General features: G+C 37.4%; 1 protein-coding gene across 1 annotated transcript in view; it reads left to right on the forward strand.

The window, feature by feature from the left end:
* Positions 1–25,888, forward strand: part of RMDN2 (regulator of microtubule dynamics 2) — a 45,256-nt gene extending 19,368 nt beyond the window's left edge. Inside the window, exons 5-10 of the mRNA XM_062489187.1 lie at positions 3,701–3,776; positions 5,430–5,507; positions 13,998–14,096; positions 15,832–15,885; positions 15,974–16,054; positions 25,835–25,888. Of these exons, the coding sequence (XP_062345171.1) occupies positions 3,701–3,776; positions 5,430–5,507; positions 13,998–14,096; positions 15,832–15,885; positions 15,974–16,054; positions 25,835–25,888 (442 nt within the window). The remainder of the gene's footprint in view (positions 1–3,700; positions 3,777–5,429; positions 5,508–13,997; positions 14,097–15,831; positions 15,886–15,973; positions 16,055–25,834) is intronic.
* Positions 25,889–26,218: the final 330 nt, after the last annotated feature.

Genomic DNA, 26,218 nt, shown 5'->3' on the forward strand with positions numbered 1-26,218 from the left:
GTTATGAAACATGAGTTAAATTTTGGTGGTGGTAAATACCATAAATTCTCCTGCAATTTGCAAAGTCTTGTCAGATAGAATTAGGGAGAATTGATGGTTTTCTTTCCTATTGATACTGTGATGCTAAAATGGAGGTCTGGATTTCTAAATGCAAGCCCTGTACCCACACATTTCCAAAGTCTATGTGACATAAAAGATTTTTTAGATTTGGGATATAAAAAAGGGTATATAGAAGAGGAAGGAACAAGTCTGGGAAGGTACATGTTAATTTTGATTTTGGCCATGTGAAATTTATCAGGGAAAACATAAATAATGCTGTATTTAAATGCCCTGGTGTGGCTTAATCTTCATTTGGGATTTCAATTTTTTTTCTGTAAATCTGTCTTGTACAGAAGAAGCTGTAGATGATAGAGTCTTAAGTGTCAGTATCATTTTTTACATTGAATTTCAAATTGGCTTGATGAAATTATTTTATTAACCTGTTTCTCTTTTTTTAATTTTTTTTGGCAATAGGTAAGATATGCCCCTTATAGTTTTTCCTGGCCTGAATACACATAGAAATTCTGTAGCACCCGAAGGGAAAATGTTAATTCACTTTGATCGGCACCTTCTGTGTGAGGGCTATATAAGCCCTATATACTTGGCATCCATCTCTGTCAGCTAGAGTTTCTGGCAAGTCTGAGTTTCAGGACATCATTTGTGACAGAGGAACATGGTGCTGACCTATTATATTGAGTTTGCTTGATTGTGTTTATGCTTAATAAAGGTTTTTTAATTGTGGTGGTTAATCACATGCTTCTACACTGTGCTCAGTAATTTTTCTTCCATCTGAGAATAACATTTTTTACACCAACCCAAGTACTGTGTCAGTCTTAATGAGATAATCATTGTTGTGTTTCTCTAGATGAATGTGTCTGGGATGGGTGTTTTTATATTGGAGTAACATCAGCTCAGCAAACAGGTCATTCATGGCAGCTCTCTGCTGATACAATTTCCTCTTTATTTTTCTCTGTGTAAGCTCTGTAAGCAGTGCTCTGATATTCAGAGGGTGTGAGGGAGGTAATGGCTGTGCAGACAACCAGTATTGCTTGCACTCCTAACAGACATGTGCCTTTTACTCATGTCATTAGATATTTGCATGTTGTTGTGTGATCATCTCTTTAGTATTCCTCCTGTCACCACGAGATGGGGCAGGTGACCAGGGAGCGCGGGGCCGAGGAAAGAATTAAACGAACCAGATGGAAACGTTTCCAGTTATTCCCTGCCTCATTTTCTTTGGTCATTTTCTTCACCATGAGAGTGGTGAGGCACTGGAACAGATTGCCCAGAGAATGGGGATCCCTGGAGGTATTCAAGGCCGGGTTGGATGGGGCTTTGAGCAACCTGGTCTAGTGGAAGGTGTCCCTTTCCATGGCAGGGGGGTTGAAACTCAATCTTTAAGGCCCCTTCTAATGCAAGACCATTCAGTGATTAACATTACCCTTTGCACCATTGAAAATTAAAGTTTGCCTTGTGTTTTTTAAACTCTTTGAAAATTATTTAAAATGTCTAAAAATCTTTTTTTCAGGGAAGAAAGAACACCTTTTTTTTTTTCTTTGGAGTATTTTTTAGAAATGAAATGTACATCCAAAATGCCATAGAATTTCAAAAATTAAATAACTTTCATCAATTGGATGTCTAGCCCATTTAGAAAGTATAAAATCTAAAAAAACCAAACCAAAACACATTAAACTTAAAAAAAAACCACCCTAGTAAAGATATGAAAGACATTTTTTTTTTCCATGGAAAAATAATGGGTATTTAAAGCTAGTAGGTTATCTTTTAATTCGGTGAAAATTTCATTGGGATTTCCCTCCCAAGAGATTTTAGCTGTAAGTAGAAGTTTTTCTTTGAACTAGTTTAAACTAACTCTTTCTTGTCACGCACAGACAGGGAAATACTGCAAGATGCTGGATTAGCTTGTTCGCTTTTCATTGTTTTCTTTTGTAGCAGCAATCCGTTTAGCTATGGTATGCTGAGTTTATCTGATTAGCACTTAATGAGTGAATGGAATAGGGGCAATGTTGCCTGAGTTACTTAACCCTAATAAAGTTTTCACTACCTCCCCCCTCTTTCTAAGTACCTGAACTTTCCTGACCCCCACTCCTTGCCTTTTCCCTCAAGTGCAGCTCATTCCCATAGGAAATGCACTCTGTCTGTAGCTCTGTCAGCAGTAGTGCTGCCATTAGCTGGATTTTGTCCAGTGCACATTGGTCACAACAAACACCCTGCTCAACAGTGTTTGACAGTCTGTCTGGAGCTCTTACAAACACAGCTGCTGTTCTGCTGACTCCGTGCCTTACCTGGGAACACTTACTGACCAAAAAATGCAACAACCTGAGGCATGGGCATTTCTAACTTAAAACCATTAGGTATAGCTGTAAGGAATAAAATAATTTCTTGGGTTGTGTTAGCAATGACATATTAATGAGGATTCACTGGAGCTTGAATAATTACATTACATAAAGAAATTCAAGAAAGTTGATATTTAATAGTGCTTAAAAACTGTGTGTTCCATACAGATTGTGGTTGTGTTACCATAATTAACTCAGTAAGCTTGCATAACTCATATTTCCCTTAGGACTTCAACTTGATTTCCCTCTTTTAGGATTGTTTTTTATCTTCATTTGGCGTTGCATTGTAATATATTTGATAAAAAAGCAAAATTCAAAAAAATATAGAAAAATAATATGCCTGAGGTTTTTCTGCTTAACTATTTTGTTGGTGGTTTTGTTAGTTTTATACAGAGCTGCAAAGTTGTCATAATACCAATGAAAATAGGTCCAAGGGAACTACAATTTATATCTGTGCAAGAAATTCCTTATGCATAGAGGTTCTATAACTGTTGAAGTAATAAGAAGAAAGCAATAGAAATTTAGATGGAGTGTCAATAAGATACTAGTGTTGTTTAGGAGATCTGAATCTTTATAGGTTTACCTCTGAAAATATTTTCACTAATACCTGCTTAATAATACAAATATTTTTAGAAATTATCTCACATTTCTTTTACTACTCAGCATCCCCAATTTATGATAATAATAGTAATAATAATAATAGAAATAATATTAATCTTAGCACTAGGTATCTAGTAATAGCAGTAGTGATCCTATCAGAGCAGACTGTATGTGCATGTTTTCAAATTTTAAAGATGCTAGAAGAATTTCAGAAGTGCAGGAATGCACTGGGGTATTTGAGAAGGGTAGAAGGCAGCTGTGAATGTTTCTCAGGTCTGTACAGCTTCCTGCTGGGCACACCCCAAGCATTTGCCTTTGTGGGTGAGGTGCTGCAGCTGGTGGTGCTCACATACCCAGTGGGGTGCAGAGCACAGTGTGTCAAAGTAAGCTGCTGCTGTCAATGGTAGAGCCAGCCTAGTGTCACACTCTCAACTAAATGGCTGAAATTTTGGAGGTGAAATCTGGTTTTTCACTTAGCTGACAACCCAAATAGTGCCATTTAAACTTCTTGTTTCCATTGTTTTGGTTTGTGTTTTTGTCTGTTCCTGAATATGTATAGTTTATGCCGAACTTCCATCCAGCCATCCAGATGGAAAAAAAAATAAGCGTAAATGTGTGCATTAGGTATTGAAATATTTTGTAATTTGATTCAAAGGTTTATTTAAATCACAAAAGTATGTGTGTGTGTTTTTCTTTTCCCCTCTCAGGTATGCAATTATGTGTGGCTATATGTCTCAGTTTGAAAGTGTACAAAACAAAATCAGGAATGGTTATCTCTTTAAGGTATGTTTTTGTAGGATTTGGGGTAATTTTTTTTAAAGCTATTCCTTTAAATTATTTCCTTATATAGTATCAAAGACAGGTTTTTCCAACTCAGTAATTCAGCCTCACAGGTCTATTTTGGTACTGAAGTTAAATCTAAAAGGTTATTATTATGTATGCAAATAAATTATATGCTTGCAAAATGTAAGAATTTAGGTAGGATTCTGGGAACAGCATTAAGATTTCTGATTTCCCTTGTAGTCAAAGGAGGGAGGAAAGGAAATAATTCTGCTTAGAAAATCAAAACTTAGGAAAGAATAAGTGATGAACTAACACAGTTCTGCAATCATCCTTCATGTTGCCCTTAAGTAATGTTTGTTTTAACACTGTCCTTGCAAAGGTAATTGTGTTTTTTAGAGTTAGCTGTTTGTGTTACGTGTGCTACTCTTCCCCCTCCTTGTCCTCAGCATTGCTTAGACACTTTCCATCCATCCCTTGCCCTCCAAGCTGGCGTCCCCCCTTTCTGGGTGACAGTGAAAGGCAACAGACATGTTCCAGTCCCTGGGGAATGCCTGGGATGCACTCCTCTCACATCATGTCTGTGTTAGGACTTGGAGTGTGGTGGAGCTTTCCTATGAGAGAGCATTAATTACATCTGAGCTGTGCCAAGCAAGCTAAACCCCGAGCGCTGGGACAAGCTGGGAATGAAGGGAAAATGACAAAATAACACAAGTGCTGCAGCTGTTCAAGGATGGAGTTTTGAAAGAGTTGTGGTGTGAGCAGTAGCCATTTCAAGGGTGTTTTCTTCCTCGCAAGTAAATCCTGAAATCTGTTGACTTGGGAAAATAGTAGTATGAAAACATAGCTCCTATCTGAATAGTTAGTGGATATGATAATATAATAGTCTCTTATATATGTGTAAGTCAAATACTTTTGTGACTGGTTTAATTAGAAAGACTTATTTGGGGAGGGGTGATGAAATTTATTTTGAGAGGCAAATGGTAGGACTAAATATTTTTTTTTCTTCCAACTCAGGTTGAGCAATAAGACACAATAATTTTCTTTGGTAAATTAAAGAAAGAAATAAAGGTACTCATGACCTGAAATGAAAATTATTTTGGAAGAAGGACCTCATTAGATACTTTATAGGTTTTGTAGTTTCACTGTAAACAGAACCATTTTATTTTCTGAATTTCACATTATAATAACGGTTGTGTCAAGTATCATTTCATTGGGGCAGTCACATTCCAAGGTGGAAGGAACTATGCTTCAGTAATGGGTGCTGGCATGTAAGGTCTGTTCAAGAGTAGTTGCTTCCTCACTGATTTGATCTGTGACAGTTTCCTAATACTAACTGTAAATGAAATTAATTTAATTGAAGTTGTTGCCTTTTTAAGACAAAAGTTCTTGAATTATTTGACTGAACTTTAGAGCTATTTATTCATGTTCTAAATGCAGCATGCCTTCTTGCATTGTGTGCAACGTTGCTAAATAATTTTGTGGTTTCTCTCCATGAGGAAGGGATTTGCTAGTTAAAATGTTTTCAGATTGTTAGAAGACAATTGCAGCAGAAGAGAATTTCTGAATTTGTTTCTGACTTGCAGCAAACTATTTAGAATGTAAACACACTTGCCAAACAAACATCTAAAGTGATACTAATTTTCTTCCCAATAGGAGCACCTGGACAAGGCTATTGAACTTAAGCCTCAAGATCCCCTTTTATATTACCTAAATGGAAGATGGTGCTATTCAGTAAGTTGTGTTTTATTTATCTAACACAGGAATTGCGTAAAGTAAAATATGATAATAAATAGTGGGACTTAAGACAGAGTAGGTGTTTATTTAAGTAGATGAATGAGCTAAATGAAGCAGACATTTATACTTCCTGAGTTCACTACCAGATGCATGATGCTCACAGCTGACCATGCCTGCAATGTAATGAGGTAAGCTGTGCTTGTATGACCCTCATTGTTGTATTTAGGTTTTTTATCTGAATGAATGAATGAATGAATGGTAACTGGTATTTGGAAGGGACAAAGGATGACTTCTTGAGTTCACTTCTTTGTTCTGCCATAAACTTTCTGGGTGAACCTGGGCTGGTAACATAGCCATGTGGTAACTTTACTTCCCATCCATTTATATGCTGTGGGATTATATCTGTGGCAGCAAGGCTACCGTACTGGCTTGGTAAATTCCAAGGGAATGTCCAAAAAATATTCATGCATAAAGATCTGTAATTCACCAATGAGTTTTGCAAGAGATGCAATTTGTGTCATACCAGTACAACAGGTGCTTTTAAAGACTCTTTTAATTATATATTTTTATTTATATTTTATAAAGATTATATTAGGTTGTAGTAGATTCTGTAGTGCTAAATACCCATAGATGAAGAAATAAAATAATTGTTTTACAAGTTGAATTATTAATAAATTTTTCAGTAAAATTGTGCTTGTTCTTTAATAAGAGAGCTGTCTTTTTGGTAATCCACGTCTTTGAGGGTTCAGCTGGCTGTCTGTACTGGTTCATCTCTAGTACATTGAGGAATCTTCTGTTGGAAGAAAACATTCTTGCTTTATGCTGTAAAAGATCACTGTGAGTCTTCTCAGAATAATGACTGCTAATGCACAGTGAATTCTAGCCAAACTTCTTTCTTTCAGATACTTCCAATGCAAGTCACTACAAAGTGCCTGCAAATGGGAAAAAAAGATTTGCTGTGACACATTGCAGACTTTGTCTTTATCTGCAACAAGACTTACTGCAAAGTAATCTTTCAGCAGTTTTTCAGTTCATATATTTAACTTTCAAAGAGCTCTCAGCAACCATGTTTTTTCTCTTTTTTGATTTGAATAAGGAATGACACCAGCTTTTTCAAGGAACTTGGCTTTTTGCTTTTTGTCACAGTGTACTCTTGAATATCAGCATTAGCTATGCAAAAATAAGTTGCTGAAGTATATATGAAGTATATGCTATAGTATGCCTGCTGTCCTGCCTCTGAGAAGCATCTCTCTCACCAACGATTCCTTAAGCACTTTTATACTGCGCTGTGACCAACAGCTAACTGCAGCTTCCATTTATGCCAAATACTCCCAGATGTTTTTAATGTCTTATTTCTTATGTGAGATGCTGCTTTTTGGAAACACACAATCTCAGTATACCTCACTTTGTTCTTACTGCACTTTTTTTTTTACTTGTTTCATTTTCGTGATAATCACCACTTTCTGACTGAGTAATACATGTGGTTTGTTTTACTGTACCAGTACACATTCATATCCCACACTTGCAACATCTATGCAGGGCTTCCTTATTAAACATTGAAACCACAGATTTGCATTTGCTTTAGGTTATGACCTGACCTGCATTTATTTAAGTGAAACAATCTACCTAAACAGATGTAGCCACTGAAATATGTAGGGATTTATTTCACATTTCTGTTGTTCTTCTTTTTGTTTTGATTCTTGCCTTCTGTGACTGCCATGACAAAATAGTAACCTAAAACACATAAACAGATTTTCATACTCTAAATAAAAGCAAGTATAGGACTGAATAACATCTTGTTCAACTTCTGGGACTGTCAGCTCTTAAAAACTTAGTGTTTTTGCACACTTTCAGGAGCAGGATGAGGTTATTTGGAAACATTAGTTTTGAGGCATTACTAGGTTTTAACCCTGGCCCAGTGAAATTGGTACTATCCTCACTAGTATTAGCAGAGTGAGTTGGTTTCTGTGCTGGTCCACTAACACAGTTTTGACGATACATGTGCTGTAGGTAGTCACAGGAGCTTGTGGAAGATATGCCAAATTCCTTGCTCCTGTTCTGCAGACTGTGAAGCCTCATGCTGTGGTAATTATCCCAAAAGAAGACTGTTAGCTGTGACATTGGCTCCAAATGCATTGTCAGGGTAGAGATTATGATGGAGTGTTGAAAAATTCTTTGTCACTCATCTATATGAGTACTTGTAGATGGAGTAATAATGCTCCTGTTAGATACTCTGTTTTTAATGTTCAGTCTCACTATTGTTAAGGCTTGGAAGGCTGTGTTGTTCAGTGTGAGAAAATTAAAGAAGAAAAAGAGGTGATTCAGGCAAGAAGGGTAGTTTTATGTTTAGCCTAGCTGACTTTAGGATCTAGTTAGGATTGGCCACAATAATTGTTCTTTCATAGGTATTGCTTCCAAGCTATTTTTGTTTAATTTTGGTCACATATTCTTTCACTGAAGCAGTGTATTTTAAAAGGACACCAAGTTTTTTATATTTTATAGGCTTTGATAATAGTTTTGTGAAATGTGATGTACTGAAAGTCTTCCTAGTATAGTCAGATATTTCCCATTCACTCCTGATTTAATGTTAGAGGATCTTATTACTATTGTCTAGCATAGTTTTTTTTGGATGGCAAACTGAAAAAAGATAGGAATTGCATAAGGTACTGTAAATGGGGATGCTTCAAGTGCAATTTGGTTATGGTTCATTTTCACAAATGAAAATCCATTGAAGAGACTGAGGTAAAAAGTATAGAGTCATAGAATCACCAGGGTTGGAAGAGACCTTCAAGATCATCAAGTCTAACTGTCGAGCCTGTCACCCCTAAACCAGTGGAGGCAAATGCAGAAGATTTATTGAAGACCGAAGTCTACATATAGACTGCATGCTGTACTAGTAAAAGCTATTTAACTCATGGAATTGTGCCAGAATTTGGCCTGACTGCCATTTCTTACCTTCCTCAGTGTAGGACAGTCCTTTGTAAGGAAGTAGTGATACAGCACTGCCGAGGTTCTTATTCAGCAGTTATTTTTGCTGGGCCAGAAATGAACCTGCTGCAAGGTGTCATAGCACCTTCCAGCAGAAAGGATGAGCTGGGTTTTCACTGCCTCATAGCAGCTGGGATTTGTCTGTGATGCAGAGCCAGTGACAGTTGTGCACCACCTTGTCTAAAAGTCAGTTTATGCTGTTTCTTATTTATCTTACCATTATAAAGTCAGTAGAGCTGTACAGAAGAGGAAGATAATAGAATCATATCAGCTCTGCTGTAAAATTACTTCTGGTATCACAATCAGATAGGCAAGATTTTCACCAGTCATTTCATAGATGTCATGGTGGGCAAAATTTTGCTGTGTATACAAGAAGTGAATGGATCTATGGTGTATGGTATATAAGAATTATTTCCTTAAAGTTTTGGGCACAATTATCTGATAATTCTTTAGAGTTGTATGTTTGGGGGTGGGGGGGTAAGTGTTTTAATGTTTCAAATAGCTTATAAAAAACTATCTAGTTAGGGCTTATGTCTACTTCCTATTACAGTACAGGCACAGAACAGTTAGCATGTACTTGTAAAACTGGATCAGAGTCCCTGATAAATGCTAGTAGTGTGTTAAAAATTGAATCTTCTGGGATTTTCTTTCTGCAGGTTACCTGCCACGTTTTGGATTTGTTTCTGGTGTATCCCAGTATCTGTTTGGGTTACAAGAAGGAACAAACTGATCCAGTTGCTTAGTGTGCTTGCTAAGTGGGCTTCCCTCACTGGAAAATGAAAAACCCAATTCAAGCTGGATAAATACCTAAATGCCTGTGCAGATTGTCTGGGTTCCTCAGCTGCCAAGAAAGAGAGTATTTTTGTTGGAAGCCAGTATTTCAAAATTGGTGTCCAGTTACTTAATCTCTTCCAGAAGTCAAAACATTGCAAAATGATTTAATACAATTTTACATTAATACATTGTAATGAAAAAGAAAAAGAAACTCTCTGGGGATATTTAATTAGGTGTCATTAATATTGTACTGAAGTTGTATTGATGGTGTGATTTGCCTTTATGGAAGACAGTTGTGTGATACGTCTTCAGTGAGCTATTAGCAAAGAAGCATTGGATGTCCTTTAGGGCTGAAAGTCAGCCCTGGATGGTTTTTCAATTCAGGCAGGTTAGTTTCCTTCATACCAACATCCTGGAATTTGAAAGGACCTGTCAGTGGGCAGGGTTTGCTTCTCATAAAAAGCAAACAGAAGACTAAAATCCAGCCAGTGTTTCAGTATATATATATATATATATATATATATATATATATATATAATTTTTGCTGAACCTGGGCTAAGGAAGAGAAAGATATTTTGAAACTAATTTTCCCAGTGTTTAGGGGAGAGCCACATTTTTTGCCTTGGCCCTCAGAGATACAAGAGGCCTGATGGAAGAGTGCCAAGTATGAACTTAAAGTTCAGCTGCAGTTTAACTCTGGGAATGCCTTCCTTCCATCCTTCCATCCTTCCATCTCTGGATATAATAGAGATTTTGGTAGAATAAATGGATGACAGCTTGTTGACAGATCTGCAGGAGAGGCTGATTGAGGCAAGCATCTCTATTTGCTTTGGGATACTGTAGGGTGGCCTTCTCTCCTTGGCAAAGGCCAGGCTTGTCAGGATGACCCACTGTCCTTCAGTTCTGAGGGAGATCAGGAGTTGGCTGATGGTTTATCAGGACTTGTTTGCTGCTCTTAAGTGGGTGGGACTAGCTCTCCTTATGTATGGCAGCTGGGGAGTGATGTTCCTTTACTGACCCAGTACATTAAAACATGATACTCTGTGGACACATGGTGTTCCTTGCTGTGCTTCTCTGAATTTTCAGGCTTCTGGCAGGACTGACATCAGGGTTTAGGAGACCTAAAAATCCAAAACTCACTTAACATTTGGGAATCATCTGAAGGGCAAAACCAATCTTCCTTCCTTATTTTGTTGTTGTTGTTGTAGCTATTACTCGCAACAGTAGCTGTTTGCCTTATTACCTTGCGCACTCTGCCACTCTTGGAATATTCACTAAGTGGTGGTTCTGCTATAGCTGATGGCAGTTATACTCTCTTCATGCTTGGTTTTGATACACTTTGCACTATTGGAGTAACCTTGACTGTAGCAGTCAATTTTGCACTACACTAGAGCATGTTATGCCAGGGGTTCATGTCCCTGTGCTTGCTCACAGAGAGAATTATTAAAAACTTGGTATAGTAGAAACAATGTTTCCATTTCATGGTACGTAGTGTAAGAGTTACTCAAATGAAGTAATTTCAAATTACTTTACAAAGTCTTTGTTTATGTGCCGTTAGGGAAGGGTATAATTTCCTGTTCATCATTATTGCTCTGGGACACAATTTTGTATATTGCATAAAACAGGTAATTTCCATTTGTCCCACTTCAGTTGTAGAGGGGCGCAGACAGACTCAGGTGAGGCACAGTTAAGCTCTTGTGACGGGGTTCGCCTCAGCTGCATTTAGCTATCCCCCACAGTCTGTGCTCCTTTTGTAGTTGAAGGAAAGAAAGAAGATAGGAGCGTTCATCACAGGATAATGTAGGCGAAGAGCAATTGCATAATGGAAGTGCCTCTTTGTATTGACCATGAAAGGAACCTGGACAACTTGTGTGAACTAGATTCTTCATATATGGAGGGCTAGGGTAACTGTGACAAATTCATCAAGCCAGTGCATGTAAGTCTGACTGCTGCAACATCACAGAATTCTCAGATTGTCTCTGCAGTAGTGACAAAGTATAATGCTGGATAGAGTGCACATTTTAAAAACCTCACTATTGCCATAGAATCATGGAATCATTAAGGTTGGAAAAGACCTCTTAAGGTTAACCCAGCACTAACTCATGTCTCCGAGTGCCACACCCACACATCTTTGAACACTTCTAGGGAGGTGATTATATCACATCATTCCACAGCCTATTCCAATGTTCAACTACCCTTTCAGTAAAGGAAATTTTCCTAAGATCCAATCCAAACCTCCCCATTGTGCTGTTTTGTCTGGTCCATCACTTGTTACCTGGGAGAAGAGACTGACCCCCACCTTGCTACATCCTCATTTCAGTGTGGGTGGTTTAGTGTGAAAAGTGCATGTGCTTACAAGCATTTTACTCAAAATGTGCTTACACGCATTTCACTTTTAAACATTGTTTTAGCTTGATGGGATTTGTGAAATAAAAATGGCCAACTGCATATATGGTTCTTTAAAAGTTTGAGTAATGCAAAGCAGTACCCAAGCCAGACAAAATAAAGACTAAAACCTCAGTAAATCACTTCTGATTAAATCTCATAAGAAAATAAAGTAACTGCCAGGAAGAGCTTGTGTTTTCAATGGTTAATTAAAACTCCACATGGAAAAACTGCAATTTTGTTTTCTCACTGTTGCATAATAGCAGACAAGTGTGGTAATTGTATCTGTGTGGTGTATATCTCCAGGGTGTTGTGCACTCTTGCAGTGTAATACATCCCCTTTATTTTTACCCTCTCTCTTCCTCCCTCTTGATGTGATGGACCTAGAAACACAGAAATCCCTTTCCCCTTCCAAAAGAAGAGAGAGCAAGGCAACAGCAGATAGACATGAAGAAAACAGCTCTTTGGCAAAAATTCTTTTAATAACTCTTGCAGAATATGTCTCAGAAACTATACAAAAGTGAAAGATATTAAATGGGGAAGAAAATTATATACATACCTACAATTAGAAGTTTTAAGCAGTATGCTGCAGTTTGTAGCACAGTGGGAAAAGCACTGCAGGGGCAGCAACATCTTGTGGCTTCAATGAGTAAGAACTCCATGATTGATGGAGAGGTTTTGTAAAAATCATTTTATGTTCTTAGAAGAAACTTCAATTGCCAGATATGTGGAAAAGAATGGGAAAAAAAGCTTTATTTTTGTAATATTGTTTCTCTCTGGTTTACAATTGTTAGTGCTTTGTGTGACACACTTCTGACAACATGTAACAAATAAGGTGTTGGAACCCTGCTGAGCAGCTAGCAAGACTTGACCAGGCTGATTTCTGTCTCCAAATAATGCTGTTCTTATGAAGCTAGAGACATTGGGGCCAGATAAGAAAACATGATCCTGTGCATTTTCCAGTTGCATGCTGACTTGTATTTCTAGTCTTTACAATGATATTTTTAGGGCAGTTTACAACAAGAAGTAGATAGAACTTGATGTCTGTTCAAAGGAGAAGCATTCTGGTTGGTAGCTGTGGATAGTTATGAGAGAGTGGCTTCTCATTTTACAGTAATATCTGTCAGTTAATAAACTGATGTCTACTGGATAATTGCTTGATACAGGTGAAGCTGGTAGAGGGAAGAAGCAACAGCCCTGCAAATATTGACAAGCCTGGGAGTGAGGCAGGAATAACCTAAACCCAAGCAAAACCATTTAAAATTTAAAAGCAGCAGGACAGACTTGGCTTCAAGGCTGAACTCTGTTATTTGAATTGCAGCTCCTTCTGAAAAATAAATGTCCCTATGTGATTCATATTTTATCTCCAAGTTTCTGATTGGAGGCTCTCTTTCTTCACCTATGTGCACGTCTTCTCTGTGTTGCGTCTGCATTGATTAGGCTGGAAAATGCAGAACCTTGTTTTTTACCATTTTTGACTCATCTGCTCTGTGACAGGAGCCATCAGTGCTGTGGTTCAAATACTGATGTGAAGGGAAAAAGCCCTGACTTTTCTTTACAGATGTGGTAGAAGTGTCCAAAGGAAAGTAGCTTCACTCCTCCACTTAAACAGGCTCTTCTTTCACATTGTGTTTCTTAGCAACTCCATCCTTTGCTAAGGATGTGAGGGTTGGGTGATGGAGCCAAATACCTTATGGCAGTAACCAAAGCAGTTTCTATCGGGTGTCAGTGTATGTAAAGGAAGAAATCATGTGCATTGTGTGGCAATATGACTTTTCCCTTAAGTCCTTTTATAGCAGCTCATCTTCCTGAAATGAGGTCATTGGCAAATGTTATTTGTCAGACTGGAAGAGCTAAAAATGAAGCCTATTTCTTAACAGTGGCTGTCACCATCTTCTGTGTAATAAATGAACTTGTTATACAAGCTCCAAAAACACACACATTTTTACTGTAACAACAGCTCTTCATAATGTAGGGAAGTAATCAGTGTATAGATTATCATTCAGAGCTGTCTAGCTCATGAAAACCTTAACAACTTTCAAGCACTGTTTCTAGCCTTAAGTTTGTTAAACAGGCAAGGTGCTATGGAACCTAAATGTACTTTAAGCTTTGAACATGAGAGTTATCTTATATTGAGAATATTTGGTGTTTGGTCATTTGACTCTAAAATCCAAAAGACTGCTTTGAGCTGGCCAAATTGACACGATAAAGCATTCCTGTACAAGTTCTTTTCCAAATACGTTGTGTAGATAGTACAATATGAAAGACAGTATTTACTGCAAATCTGAGAAGCAACTCTAAAGAAATCTGACTTTTTAATTTATTTTTTTTTAATTATAGGTAGCTCAGTTGTCTTGGATTGAAAAGAAAGTAGCTGCTGCTCTCTTTGGGACACCACCAACTTCAACAGTAGAAGAAGCATTGCAGAATTTCCTTAAGGTAAGTCCTAGCCAAGGGTTTTCCTGTGTTGCTGTTTACCAGCTGTTATATGTATTGTCAAGTTGTCTGTTTGACAGACTATGTTCAGTAGCTATAAATTCAGGGCTCTTCTAAACACCACTGAACTTTCTAATAAAATATTTTTTTTTCTTTTAAGTTTTAAAATTAGTTTGGATATGAATGGTTAGCACCTTTCTTTAGTTTCAGGAAGTTTTCCAATTAATTACCATGGTTAATAGTTATTGAATTGAATATGATATGGATATAGATTAGTTACATATGCTGTTGAAACAAATGAGCCATAATGGTAGTGATAGTTGCTGATTTGCCTGTTTCTCCAAGAGGGTTGACATAGGCAAGGAAGATTTTGACACTGATGCTTCTCTTTTTTCTGATTTGAAACTTTTTTCCATTGAATTTCAGTAGAAGCCTTTCTTATTTGAAGAGATGAAATGGCTTTTGCAGTGGAGAAGAAAGCTCTGTCATATAGGTCCATGTTCCTGGCATTCTATTTGAACACAGTTATGAGAAAACACCACATGAATAAAATAAATCTATCTTTTAGTGCATTCCATATGAATCATTTCTGCTTCTGGAGCTCAAAAGCGTACGGGCTTTTCACATGACTGGATTCAGAGCATAAACTTCTATCATTACAATTACTTTCAGAAAGTTTTTCAAAGAAATTGGACAGGCATATTTTCCTACCTATCAAAAGTGCTTCTTTTCTATGTTCTTAGTCTGTTTAAAGATTGAATGATCTCCTGAATTTTGGACAGTAAAATGCATTACCATCTTCCCAATTTAGGAGATTTTATCTTGAAGGTCAAATTCCAAAAATGGTAGAAATAATTTGAAACATTCACTTTAGCTTCAGGGCGTTTTGTGGTTGGCTGCAGAGTGACTGTGGTTCTAAGTCATATTGACAACAAAAATAAAATTACTGTCCAAAAAGAAACTGTTTGTGTTTCTTTTTCAGTTGTTTGATGCTACACAATTGTGGTGAAAGCAGCACTGTTTTGGTCCAAGGATTACTGCTACTATAAATTTCATTGATGTAATTTTTCCCCTCCCAAAAGCTGTTTTTCCATTAAAAGATACTTCTTCATTAGTAGATAATTAGTAAGGGTTTTACTCATCTTGCAGACTTCTAAATCCTCATTTTATTTTTTAAAAAAATGACATTATTGAACTTGTATAATGACCTGAACTTTTCAGAAGACAAATATTAGAGGAGAAAGGTGAACCCAGAGCTAGAACATAATAGTCTGTGGAAGAGAAATAATTGTAAAATTGATTAACAGAGTTCTTTATTCATTACACAGAGTGTGAATGAATGGTTGATTGCTTTCTTATTTCTTTGATGAGGAAATAAATATTAATAATCTAGAGACAGTGATATCTTTAAAACTACCCTATAAGTCAATGAATCCAATAGATCTTGTGTGATCTTTATAGAACACTTAGGGAGAGAGGAGAGCAAGCAGTACAGAACATTTTTGTATGTTCACTATCAGCATCTCATATGCCTGGTTTGGAGTTTGAGTTTTATATTTTCTTGTTTTCTTGATGTTTTTTTGAAGTGCTACTAACCAGATTGCATTACACAGAGTAGGGATGATTCTGTCTTATGTTTGAGGAAATGTAGTGCATTACTAAAAATGTTATGCAGACCACATAAATCTCATTACACAAGTTTTTATGTCTATTTTCTTTCCTGTTTTTTATTATTTAGGCAGAAGAAATGCATCCAGGATATTCCAAATGCAATTATGTGTATTTGGCAAAGGTAACCAAGTCCTTTAAAAAATAATGATTTGTAGACTCTGGTGTTCTTACAGTGGTCTGATTGGAAACAAAATGTTTTTTCTTCTCAGTGCTATAAAGATCTTGGCCAGAAAAACAATGCACTGAAGTACTGTGATTCTGCACTGTCAATTCTCTCAGTTACTAATGAGGTGGGTATTGAGAGTGGTAACTTGTTCCCTTGTGACTGCTCTCTTCTCTTTGGCATCCATTACTGCACTGCCGGTAACAACATAATGTTTCGGTTTTTCCTCTGAACACAGAACATTCCTTTTTCCTCCACTCTAGGTTGGCTCATTACAGGAAATCACCAGTGTATCAGTGTATCACCAGCTTTAAAAACATCTTTTTTTTGAGGAACTGTCAGGGACTTGTTTCTGTCAGAAATTGAATTGTAGTCTTTGTAATTCAACCCACTTCATTAGATCATTTTGAGCATAAGCAGTTGAGTGTGTCACTCTAGCTGTGCTGAAATCTTGCCCCAGACCTACATTTTTCTCAGTTGAAAGCATTCTGGATTTTTGTCCTACAGTCTCAGTCTCTGCTCCTGAAAGCTTCTGGTTTGTGATTCTTGTCATGGATGTTAACTACAGCAGAGGCAAATAGGTTATTCAAGATTGGCTTTGTCTTCAAACACAGGGCAGTTAAGGAGGCACAGTTCTTCTAACAAATTCTAACAGATTATCTGCTGTCATATAATTTGTTCTAAGAGATTACTATATTCCTCTTGAGACCTATTAGAGTGTTTTAGGCCCATTGGAGTATTTTTGGTATGTGGACACAAAATTTCTGCAAATATTTGAGAGATTTTAAATTGTTTATTTTCTCAAATATAAACCAAGTCATGGCAAGAAGGTTCACTCTGTCTGATCTCATGCAGAAGCAAGTTCCATGACTGACCTATGACTGGAAACATTTTACCATCCTAGAGCATGGCGAGTTCAAACCTGAGCTTTCTCAGCCTAAGGGAACCCCTCTGAGCACAGCAGATGTGGGATGGAGAGAGGGAGGTGATTCCTGAGAGGAATTGGCCCCATCCCATTAAATTCTTTGAAGTTAAGGAAAAAGACCATTAAATAACTCTGTAACTTGATTGACAATAAATGCTATATGTGGAGCACTAACATGTTAATGTCAAGTGTTCCTGCTGGGAAGAAAGACCCCTGCATGCCTCACCAGCCGCTGCTCCTGGGTGGCCTAATTTTTGGCCCCAGTTGTAGTACGTACCAATCATAAATCAAGCAATCATTGCTTAAGTTTAGTGTTTCTTTAAATGTGTATTGATACTGATATGACATTAACAATAATTTAATTCTCTTTATTATTTACTTACTGTTAAAATATACCTTCAGCTTGCCTCTGACAGACCATATGAAAGGGTGCTATAAATTATCTGTGTACTATCCCATCACATTTCTGAAGTATCAGCAGACCTGAGAAGGAGAAGGAACCCAGAGGTGAGAGCAGGAATTCAAGAGCAGTCTGAGGGATAGGTGTATGTATTCTGGCAAGCAGCGTGGTAATGAGAATAAGAATTACACTGATTTGTGAACAGAAGAGTGAGCATCAAATGGGCCCCAAAACTCTTTCATTCATCTGAAGAGGACAAGATGATTTGACCTCTCCTGTTTTGACTAATTCTATAGATATCACAGATTTATCTCCTTTGTCTTGTTTACTTGTGATGTATTTTGAGTTAAATTTAGAAAAAAAACAGAGTCCAGAAGAATATGGCATTAGGGCAGTAGTATGTAATTCAATTTTAAGAAAAACAACCAAGCACTCAGCACAGCGTAAAAAAAACCCAAGTGCACGCTGAAAGAAATTACTGTGAAATGGAGATCTGGAACATGAACTCTGCTGTTGCTGACTGTTACCTCAAATCCCATCTGAATTAAAATATTACATGTTGTTTTGGTTATTGTGTTACAGAAAGACTGTTACTGATTTTTGGGAAAACGTGTTGGAAGTGAAGTGGTTCAGGGCTTGGAGCTGCACGTAGGAATAACATTTAGTGAGATTAGTTTAAGAGGGGGAAGAGACTGTAATAAGACTGAAGAGGCAATGGGGAGAGAGTAATAAACAGATGCTAATAAAGTGCCTGAATTGACTGCAGCCCTGTAAAAGATGGGGTTTGTGGTCTGAAAAAAACACAGGTCAGCAGCAGTCTGAGGGTTTCTTTCTGTTTGCCACAGCTCTGGATCTTAAGGTTGTCAGCAGCACAGTATTTTGTCACAGTCATGTGAAACTCGTCATTCCCAAGTGTAATCATAGTTTCTCCCATGAGTTTTCTCTTTCTTCAAGCAGGGGAATTCCTTTATTGTTTTTAAATGTTGGCTTCTATGAGAAACATGTATTTGTATAAAGGCATAAAATCAGGAGCAGACTGAGAGACAAAATTGCTGGAAAGGTGCCACATTGAGGAAATATATAGTATTTCATGATACAAATCATCCTGCGGAAAAATAATCATAGACAATGGTTTACTTTTTATTGCTTCTGAGCATCCATAGTTTCCAGTGACTTCTGGGAATCAGAGGTGCTTGGCATCAGTGAAGTAGCCCATAGCTCATTTTAATCCTCAGGTCAAATTCTCTCAGCTGCTGTAACTCAGGACACTTCTTTGACACTTTTTCTAGGATTCATTTCATGTAACATTTATAGCTAAGTGATATTATTTTTGTCTTGAATGTTATGTCACATCCAAATATCCCTTCTGTGCATGTGTTCTACCGTTTACAGAATTTAGTTCAAGGAGTAAAGGGGCTTCCAAATATAGCTAATTCTTGTTAAAGGAAAAAAAATCAGCTGGCCTGTTTCATACCTATTCTGAATCTTAAAAAGTATACACAGAAATTATAAAAAAGAAACAAGTTCTGATTGAGTGGTTCCTGTAAATTAAGAGTTACAGGAGGATTTTTAAAAATAGGACAGTTTTTAAAAATAGTTTGGCACATCAGTCTATGTATTTTTTTATTTTGAAGGAGATATGTGAAACTTGGTTCAAATTACATCTGGAAAAACAAAGCTGATATTACAGTGCAGCTTTAAAGACCTTTCTCTATCCTCTCTAAACAGAAAACCTCCAATGAATCATACAGTCCTTCCTTGGCCATAAAGAGTGTCAAGTGGTACTTCACTGCTGGAGGTGCATGGGACATTAAATTGTCCAGTTTTTCTCTGGTTTCTACCCAGGTGGATAACCTCAGGGTCCTGGGAAACATTTGCCCCTTCAGTAAAAGAGATCCCAATGTTCAGAGCTGCTGTGAGTTATTGTAAGTGCACAACAGCTGCTCTGTTCATCTAGTGGATGTTGCATTACCCTTACTGACACTCATTACTTTGTAGTGTGCTCAAAGCCTTGCTGAGTGTGACTACATGAAGGGCTGTTGAAACCAGATGTGGTGGACTATTGTGGTGGAACAAAATTACTTTTTAAAATTTGAAGACAAAAAATGTAATTTAATTTTGGAATCACGAGTATCTGTTTTGCATACAGAAAACAGAACAGGTGTTTGTGTGTTTGTGTGTGTGTTTGTGTGTGTAGAGTTAAACATGTGTTCCTTTGCTTGCAAGGGGAATAAGACCCTAATTTCTTATTTATAATAAAGATTTTTGGAAGTTTTCAAGGCTGGAAATCATAGAATTTGAAGTCTCAATGTAGAACTATAAAGTATAATAGTTACAGAATTATTTTTTCTTGTGTCTGGAGATGAGCATGACAATGAACTCTGTGCTTGTAGGACCAGTAAGATCACCACAAAGGAGTTAACAGCCTAGCAGAGAAAGAGATTAAAATTTCAAGCTTCTAGTCTCTATTACATTTTTTAAAAAAATAATCTCTAAAGCAGCAGTTGTGTTACAAGAAGTGTAGTCTTGGAAGAGATGAAGACAGGAAAACAGGAAAAATGCAAAGGAACTCTATTTGCACTGAGTTGCTGAAAGTCTTGTTTAAAATGTAGATAAAAACTTCCCTAAAAAAGAGTTTTCATTAAGAAGTGTTTTACAAAATTATTGGTGATTTTATGCACTCCATCCTCCCCAGTAATTAGAAATTATGGCAATTCAGTGTTGAAATTAACAAGCAAGAGATTTAGATATTACAGAACTTCATGATTATGGCATTCACTTCTTGCAGGTGAAGAATTGCAGGAAGCAGAGACTTAAAGACTTTGCCTTCTGCCTCAGTGACATCTGAAATTCATGTGAAGGAAGTGATAAATGTAATAATAAGCAGAAACAATGGCTGAATGTTTACACAAGAATGCAGCTGCTGAAGAGAAATTATGTGCATACAATTTTCTTACACTTTTTTTACACCATAATTGATCTCCCTGGCTATTAATTTCATTTTTAATATTGTCTATAAGGAAAAAAGTGGGGGTTACAGAGGGATGGAAGAGAGGTCAGAGTATAAACTTCAGCACCCATCAGCTGTTCTGTTTCAACAGACCATTTATGCATCTGGATTTTCAAGATTTTCTGAGAAATACCCACTCTAACCACCATGGATTGGTCATATGAGCAGACCTTGTTGTGATATTTCCAACAGATCTTATTTGAAGCTGCTGTTGTAATTTGTCCTTCTAAGTAAGATTTTGAGGAGAAAAAACTACTTTACTCTTGTTTTTGAAATGAAGGTTGCAAATTATGACTTGTTTTTGAAAACAAACTACCAATTGAAACTGAGTAATTTGGGGTAACCTTATAAGTGTTTTTGTTTTCTCATCAACCAGAATATTTTCTTTTCACATCTTCAGCTCAATACAAAATGTCATTCTGTTCAGAGAATACTTGTTGCTTTAGATTTTTTACACATTTGTCCTCCAAATGGGCAGCAAAAGTCAATGGTGTTTCAATAGAACAATAATGGAAGTGGTAAGATTTGTGTTTGTTTTGAATTCTAGGCTATTGTTTTCCTGCTAGTATTGTTTGTGGAGTTGAACAATAATTTCCTAATAGCTACCACCTAAAGCTAAAAACTTTTGAGTGTGCTTAAAAATTCTGTTCCTTAATTAGTGATTTTGTATACAGTGACTGACTGCTTCAAACTCAGGGAATCCACTTTTTAAAAACTAATTTTAAAGAGATCAAATTTCAAACTAAAATTCTAGGGGGAAATGAGGCATTTGTTAAAGAGTTGCTAAAATTATTTGAGAGTGCCCATATTTTACATTATTTTGCACTTCAAAGAATAGTCTATTTTTCTCTATCTTAGTGATCAGATCAATTTTCTATCTGCGTGTTTTTGAAGTCTTTGGAAAAAGGTTTGTTTGAATTGTGTTCTTATTTCTTCTCTCCCTCAGAAAATTATTCTAAAGAGGGATGAAGATATTTTTTGTGGTGTCACAGTTTCATACATAAGGATTAAATTTAAACTGGTAAATACCAAGCTTATTATATTTATGATTAGACTGACTATCACACAGTATTAGTTTCAACATCTTACAAAGCTAACACAGTTTTAGTGTAGCTCTTAGTCCAGCAAGACTACTCAGCAGGCGGTTCCTGGAAGTATGGAGTGTGTCTCCTCCACTGGCATTCTGATTATGCAGGGGCAGAGTGGAAGAAGTATTCACAAAGGTGGTGGTACACTCCAGGATTACAAAATAGATTGGCAAAAACCCATTTTGAATGTTTGTAGAGTAGCTGGGCCAAGTCAAACTCCTGGGATTTTGTCCTTGAGGCAATATGCAGAGTGAAGGAAAGCCTTGACAGACACCTTTCTGAGGGTGCTGTATCTGGGTGTGATTGTGGTCAGACTGTTTCAGCAATGACTGTGCAGAAAGAAAAGCTGGAGGTCCCATCATGGGAGAGGCAGCAGCTGGACAGGAAGAGGAGAATGTCTTGAGCACCAAAAGCTCCACATCATATACAATAGAAGAAAACCAGATCATAAGTGAAATTCAGTCTTTCAAGTCAGAAAAGAACTAGCCAATTAAAATTTTACATGACTACTAACTATTCTGAACTGTATTCTGCTGTTCTGTAATTTTTCAACAGTAGTCCTTGAACAAGCTGGACTATTTATGCATATTCTTCTGGGTGCGAAGGGGTACTTCTCCCTCTACTTGAAGTAATATCCAAAAATCTGCAATTATTGACAGCTGCATATTTTAAAGCTGTGCTTGCCTTGATCCTAAAAGCCTTGAGAAGTTATGGTTAATCCCCAGAGAAGATAGTGATAATATGAAAGAACATAGAATGCCCCAGCTTGTGACATACAGCAGTCATGTAGAAGGTGGCATGTGGATAATTGCATTGGTGTATTGCAATATCAAAGGAGAAGACTAAAGGTATTTATATAATAGTTAGTGCACACTGCAGTCACACCATCTCTGAAAGTCTGTCAGAACACCAAGAAGGGATAGGACAGCATTCAGCTTTGGATGGTTTATACTGTCACCAAGAGCTATTGCTCTCTAATAAGCCTTATGCATGCTTGGGAGTCTCTTCTGCTAGGGTCCAGGATTTCTCCTGGAGCTGTGAGGGAATGATACAGCTGTACCCAAAAGCAGGAGTATCTCTCAGCACCTCATTGCTGTTACTGCATATCAGAGTACAGCTTTGGACCACCCTTGCAGCCCAGATCATTTAATATACCATGCTGCCCTGCTGACTTCAGTGAAACCCTACAGGATGCATGTCAGCTTGGGATTTGGCAGTGGTTGCACACAATTATGTTTTCCTTGGCTGGTGTGACCATTTTGGTCGTGGTCATAAGGGTGTATTGTCCTCTGTTGACAGTTGGGACTTTGTCAACAAGTGCACACATGTGCAGTGCCTTGGTTGAGTGTGTTAGTGCATAAGGAAATGATTAGCAGAGATGGAAGGTAAAATCATTATCTTTCTGTCTTGGCTTTAATTGCCATTTAATTTTTACATGCACATTTATATGTGTAATTCTCCGTGTATATGTATCAGTAAATTTTCTTAGCAAATATGAACTGTCAAAATGTGGACTACTTCCAGTTAAGCTAACATTCCCTTTTTCCCACCAGCTCTCTCTTCCTTCTTGCTCTTGTTTTCAATTCCCTCTCTCCCCTTGCTCAGTCCCTGGCCTCCCAGGCCTTTTTTTCCTGTTCATATCCCCTGTGAATGATGAAACATAAAAGTAAAACAACAAAATAGAAATAAGGCAAAATACAGTCCCTGACCCTGTAATTTGAATACCTTTTGTGTAGCAGTTTGCAGAGCATTTTGAACTCATATTCAACTCTGACAATGCTATAAGGAGTGTTTAATAAATTTAAGCCTTGACAGTAGAAAGACATGGTTGAAAATGGCTGTGTATTGAGTCAGTGTTGAACTAAGCCTCAGGGTGAACAAATGGGACTGACACAAGTATATTGCATTCCTCCTACAACTTGCACTTCTTCTGCTTGCCACACTCTAAAGAGAGCCTGCTGTCTGAAAAAAACAAGAAAAAAGTAAAAAGCTGACCTTATTCTTCATTTTCAGAAAGCCACAGATGCAGAAATCCACAAGGAAGAAAGTTGGCCCAAGACAGGATTTATGGGTTTTCTCTTTTCCATTAGCAGTCAAGCTTTGGGCAGTAGTGAAGTTTAGACCCTTAAAACCAGAAACTAGTACACTGAACAGAGTCATGGCTTCTCTCTGCTTTTAGCATGATGCACCTCTTGGTCTGGAAGGACTCTCTCCAAAGGTGAGAGTATTAGTTCCCTTCACTGAGCATTCTCAGCTTTGTTTTTAATGTCATTACTGATTTTTTCAATGCTTTTGCAATAGGAGTTCTTATTGACTGGAAGCTGCTGGCTCAATTAATGCAACCCGTTAAGCAGTTTAACTTTGCTTTAACTGATGTAGTCCTGTTTAGAACTGGCAAACCAGAGGTAGAACGCTTTGCACGTTTGCAGTTTCTTCTCCAGACAGTTCTTAGAACAATCATGAGTTTGTTCCGTTCTTTTTCTTAAGCCCAGAGGAAGATTCAGGGAAGATTGCCCAATGTTTTCTGGACCTTTGCAACTTGTAAAGCTCATTGCCCAATATAATCCTTTACTTCTAAAGAGACAATTATCCAAAGTTGTTTGGAGATATATTTTTAAAGTGCTGTATCCTGCAAAAAGAGTAGAGAATCCCATAAACTCATGAAATGCTGAACACTATTCAGATATGAGAAAACCTACACCTTTATAATTTTCATCTTAGAAAAGTGTCATGAGAGTACAACCAGATACAATGAAACTTTTCCATTTCTTATTAGCATAGACAATATTTGGCTTTTTTTACTTTTTTATTTAATGGTTTTTAGAATAATTTTCACAAGTTGACCACAGTCAGTACAGAAAAGAGTGTGTTTTCCCTGAATTAAGGGGAAATCTTGAGTTTTTCAGTTTTTGTTGAAAGCAATATTGTGGTGCTCCAGACAGCCTGCAGTGACATGGAGTTTAAGGGGTGCTCAATACCGTATGACATTTCCTTCTGTTAGAATATTTTGGCAAGAGCTTACTGGCTTTGCAGTGTGTGCCTTTTAAGGCCTCTGATAAATGATTAGGCAGATAGTTTAGCCTATTGTTGCCAGTAGGAGTAAGGCAGTAACTCCAAGAGAAGTGTCTAGCTAATGTATTAATGCCTTAATCCAGACCAATAATATGATGTAGTTTGACATGTCTGGCATATGGTTTCTATCATCTCAATATTCTTTTCTGTTCCTCCATGACATTATAGACAACTAACCAAAATAAAGAGAAGCAGGAATTTCTTCACCCATAAAATATATTCTAAAATGTTCTGTATTTTGTTCCAGCTCTTTGATTGACTGGGTAATGAAGTGATCCTGAAATTTAGTGATTACTTCACTGACTGCCTAAATATTTTCTTTCAGAATATCCTGTGGCATTATCTTTACTGGTCCCTGTCATTATAAATACACAAAATCTGTAATGTGTAGGCATTTTTCACTTGCAGTGTTAAATATCCGTGGGTGCGTGTGTTGGGTGTTTGGACCCTTACGAGCCTGCAGGCATGAGGTGCTGACATTTTAGAAATGTGGTTTTAAACCAGAGTGCATTTTGCAAGCCAGAAGTTTTGCAGCAGCAGCTGAAGGAAGCAGATTATATATCCAGGGGACATTTAAAAATAAGTAGAATAATGGAGTTTTTGTACCGTGGTTCCATGCTTGCATGCATGTGCCCATTTCCAAGCAGATTATACATGGACTAGCCAAAACATGTGTCACTGGGTACCTGTGAGACAGCCTTAGTCCTGGCTTAAGTTTAAAGCCCTATGCAAACTGTGCACTTAAAACATTGGCCTGAAAGGAGCCTTTTCCTGCTGCCCTAGGAGTACGATGTATGTTGGCTCTGAGCACAGAAGGTCACTTGCCTCTTGCTCGCACATTGGCCCCACTGCCGTGAGCCCAGTACCATAGGCAGAGCCCAGTCTGGAAGATACTGAGGGTGCAGTCAGCCCATGGTGGCTATTACAGGTGGGTATGGCTGTATGCATTGAAACCACAACCTACCCTATGTCATTAATTACATTTCCCAATGTTTTCTTCTTGGTCGCGTACTAAATCATTAGCAAACATCTATGGAGAAACTACATGTGGTCAGGATGCAAGATTACATCAGGTATAAGGCAAAACAATACTTTATGCAAAGTACACCAATACAAGTTATATCCCAAGCTGAAGGGCTTACTCATCTGCTGAGAAGGCTCTTTGTGGGCTAGCATTTTAAGTGCTTTAACGGAGCTGTAAAGGGAGGGCCACCATCTGGCTCTTGTTTTCACTTCAAACTTTATTTTTGTGTTCACTGATAAATTAACTTACTATGCAGTCTTTACATTTTGTGGCTGTTGTGGTTGTGTGTTATGTCTGTTGTTAGTAAAGAAATGTGGATAGGCACGTATTAGGCAAGTGAAAGGATTTATCCTCTCTAAGTTGATGCATGGTTGTCTGTTTTTTTCAGGATAAAGAGGCCCAGAAAGACTTAGAGGCTTTACTTCTTACACTGAAGCTCTGATGCTACGTACTTTTAACTCTTCATGCTGTAATAAAATTGCAAAACTAAAATGAGAATCTACAGTGACTGGAAACTGCAGGTGAATTTCAGCTAAGTCAATGGGAAAACAGTCATTGATTTTGGTTGGCTTGGATCATGACCTTTAAGTGTCTGGCGATTATGATATTAAAATAATACATTCATTTTTGGTTCTTTATAATCTTTTTCTGAAGTTTAATTTTAGATTTCTGACACTGTGAGTCTGATTCTCTGAACATGAAGTCCACTGCTGGCAATGGACATACTGGGGGTTAGAATGCAAAAGGAATAAATCTCACTCGTTGAAACATT

The sequence above is a fragment of the Cinclus cinclus genome, chromosome 3 (genome assembly GCF_963662255.1).
Source record: "Cinclus cinclus chromosome 3, bCinCin1.1, whole genome shotgun sequence".
Lineage (NCBI taxonomy): Eukaryota > Metazoa > Chordata > Aves > Passeriformes > Cinclidae > Cinclus > Cinclus cinclus.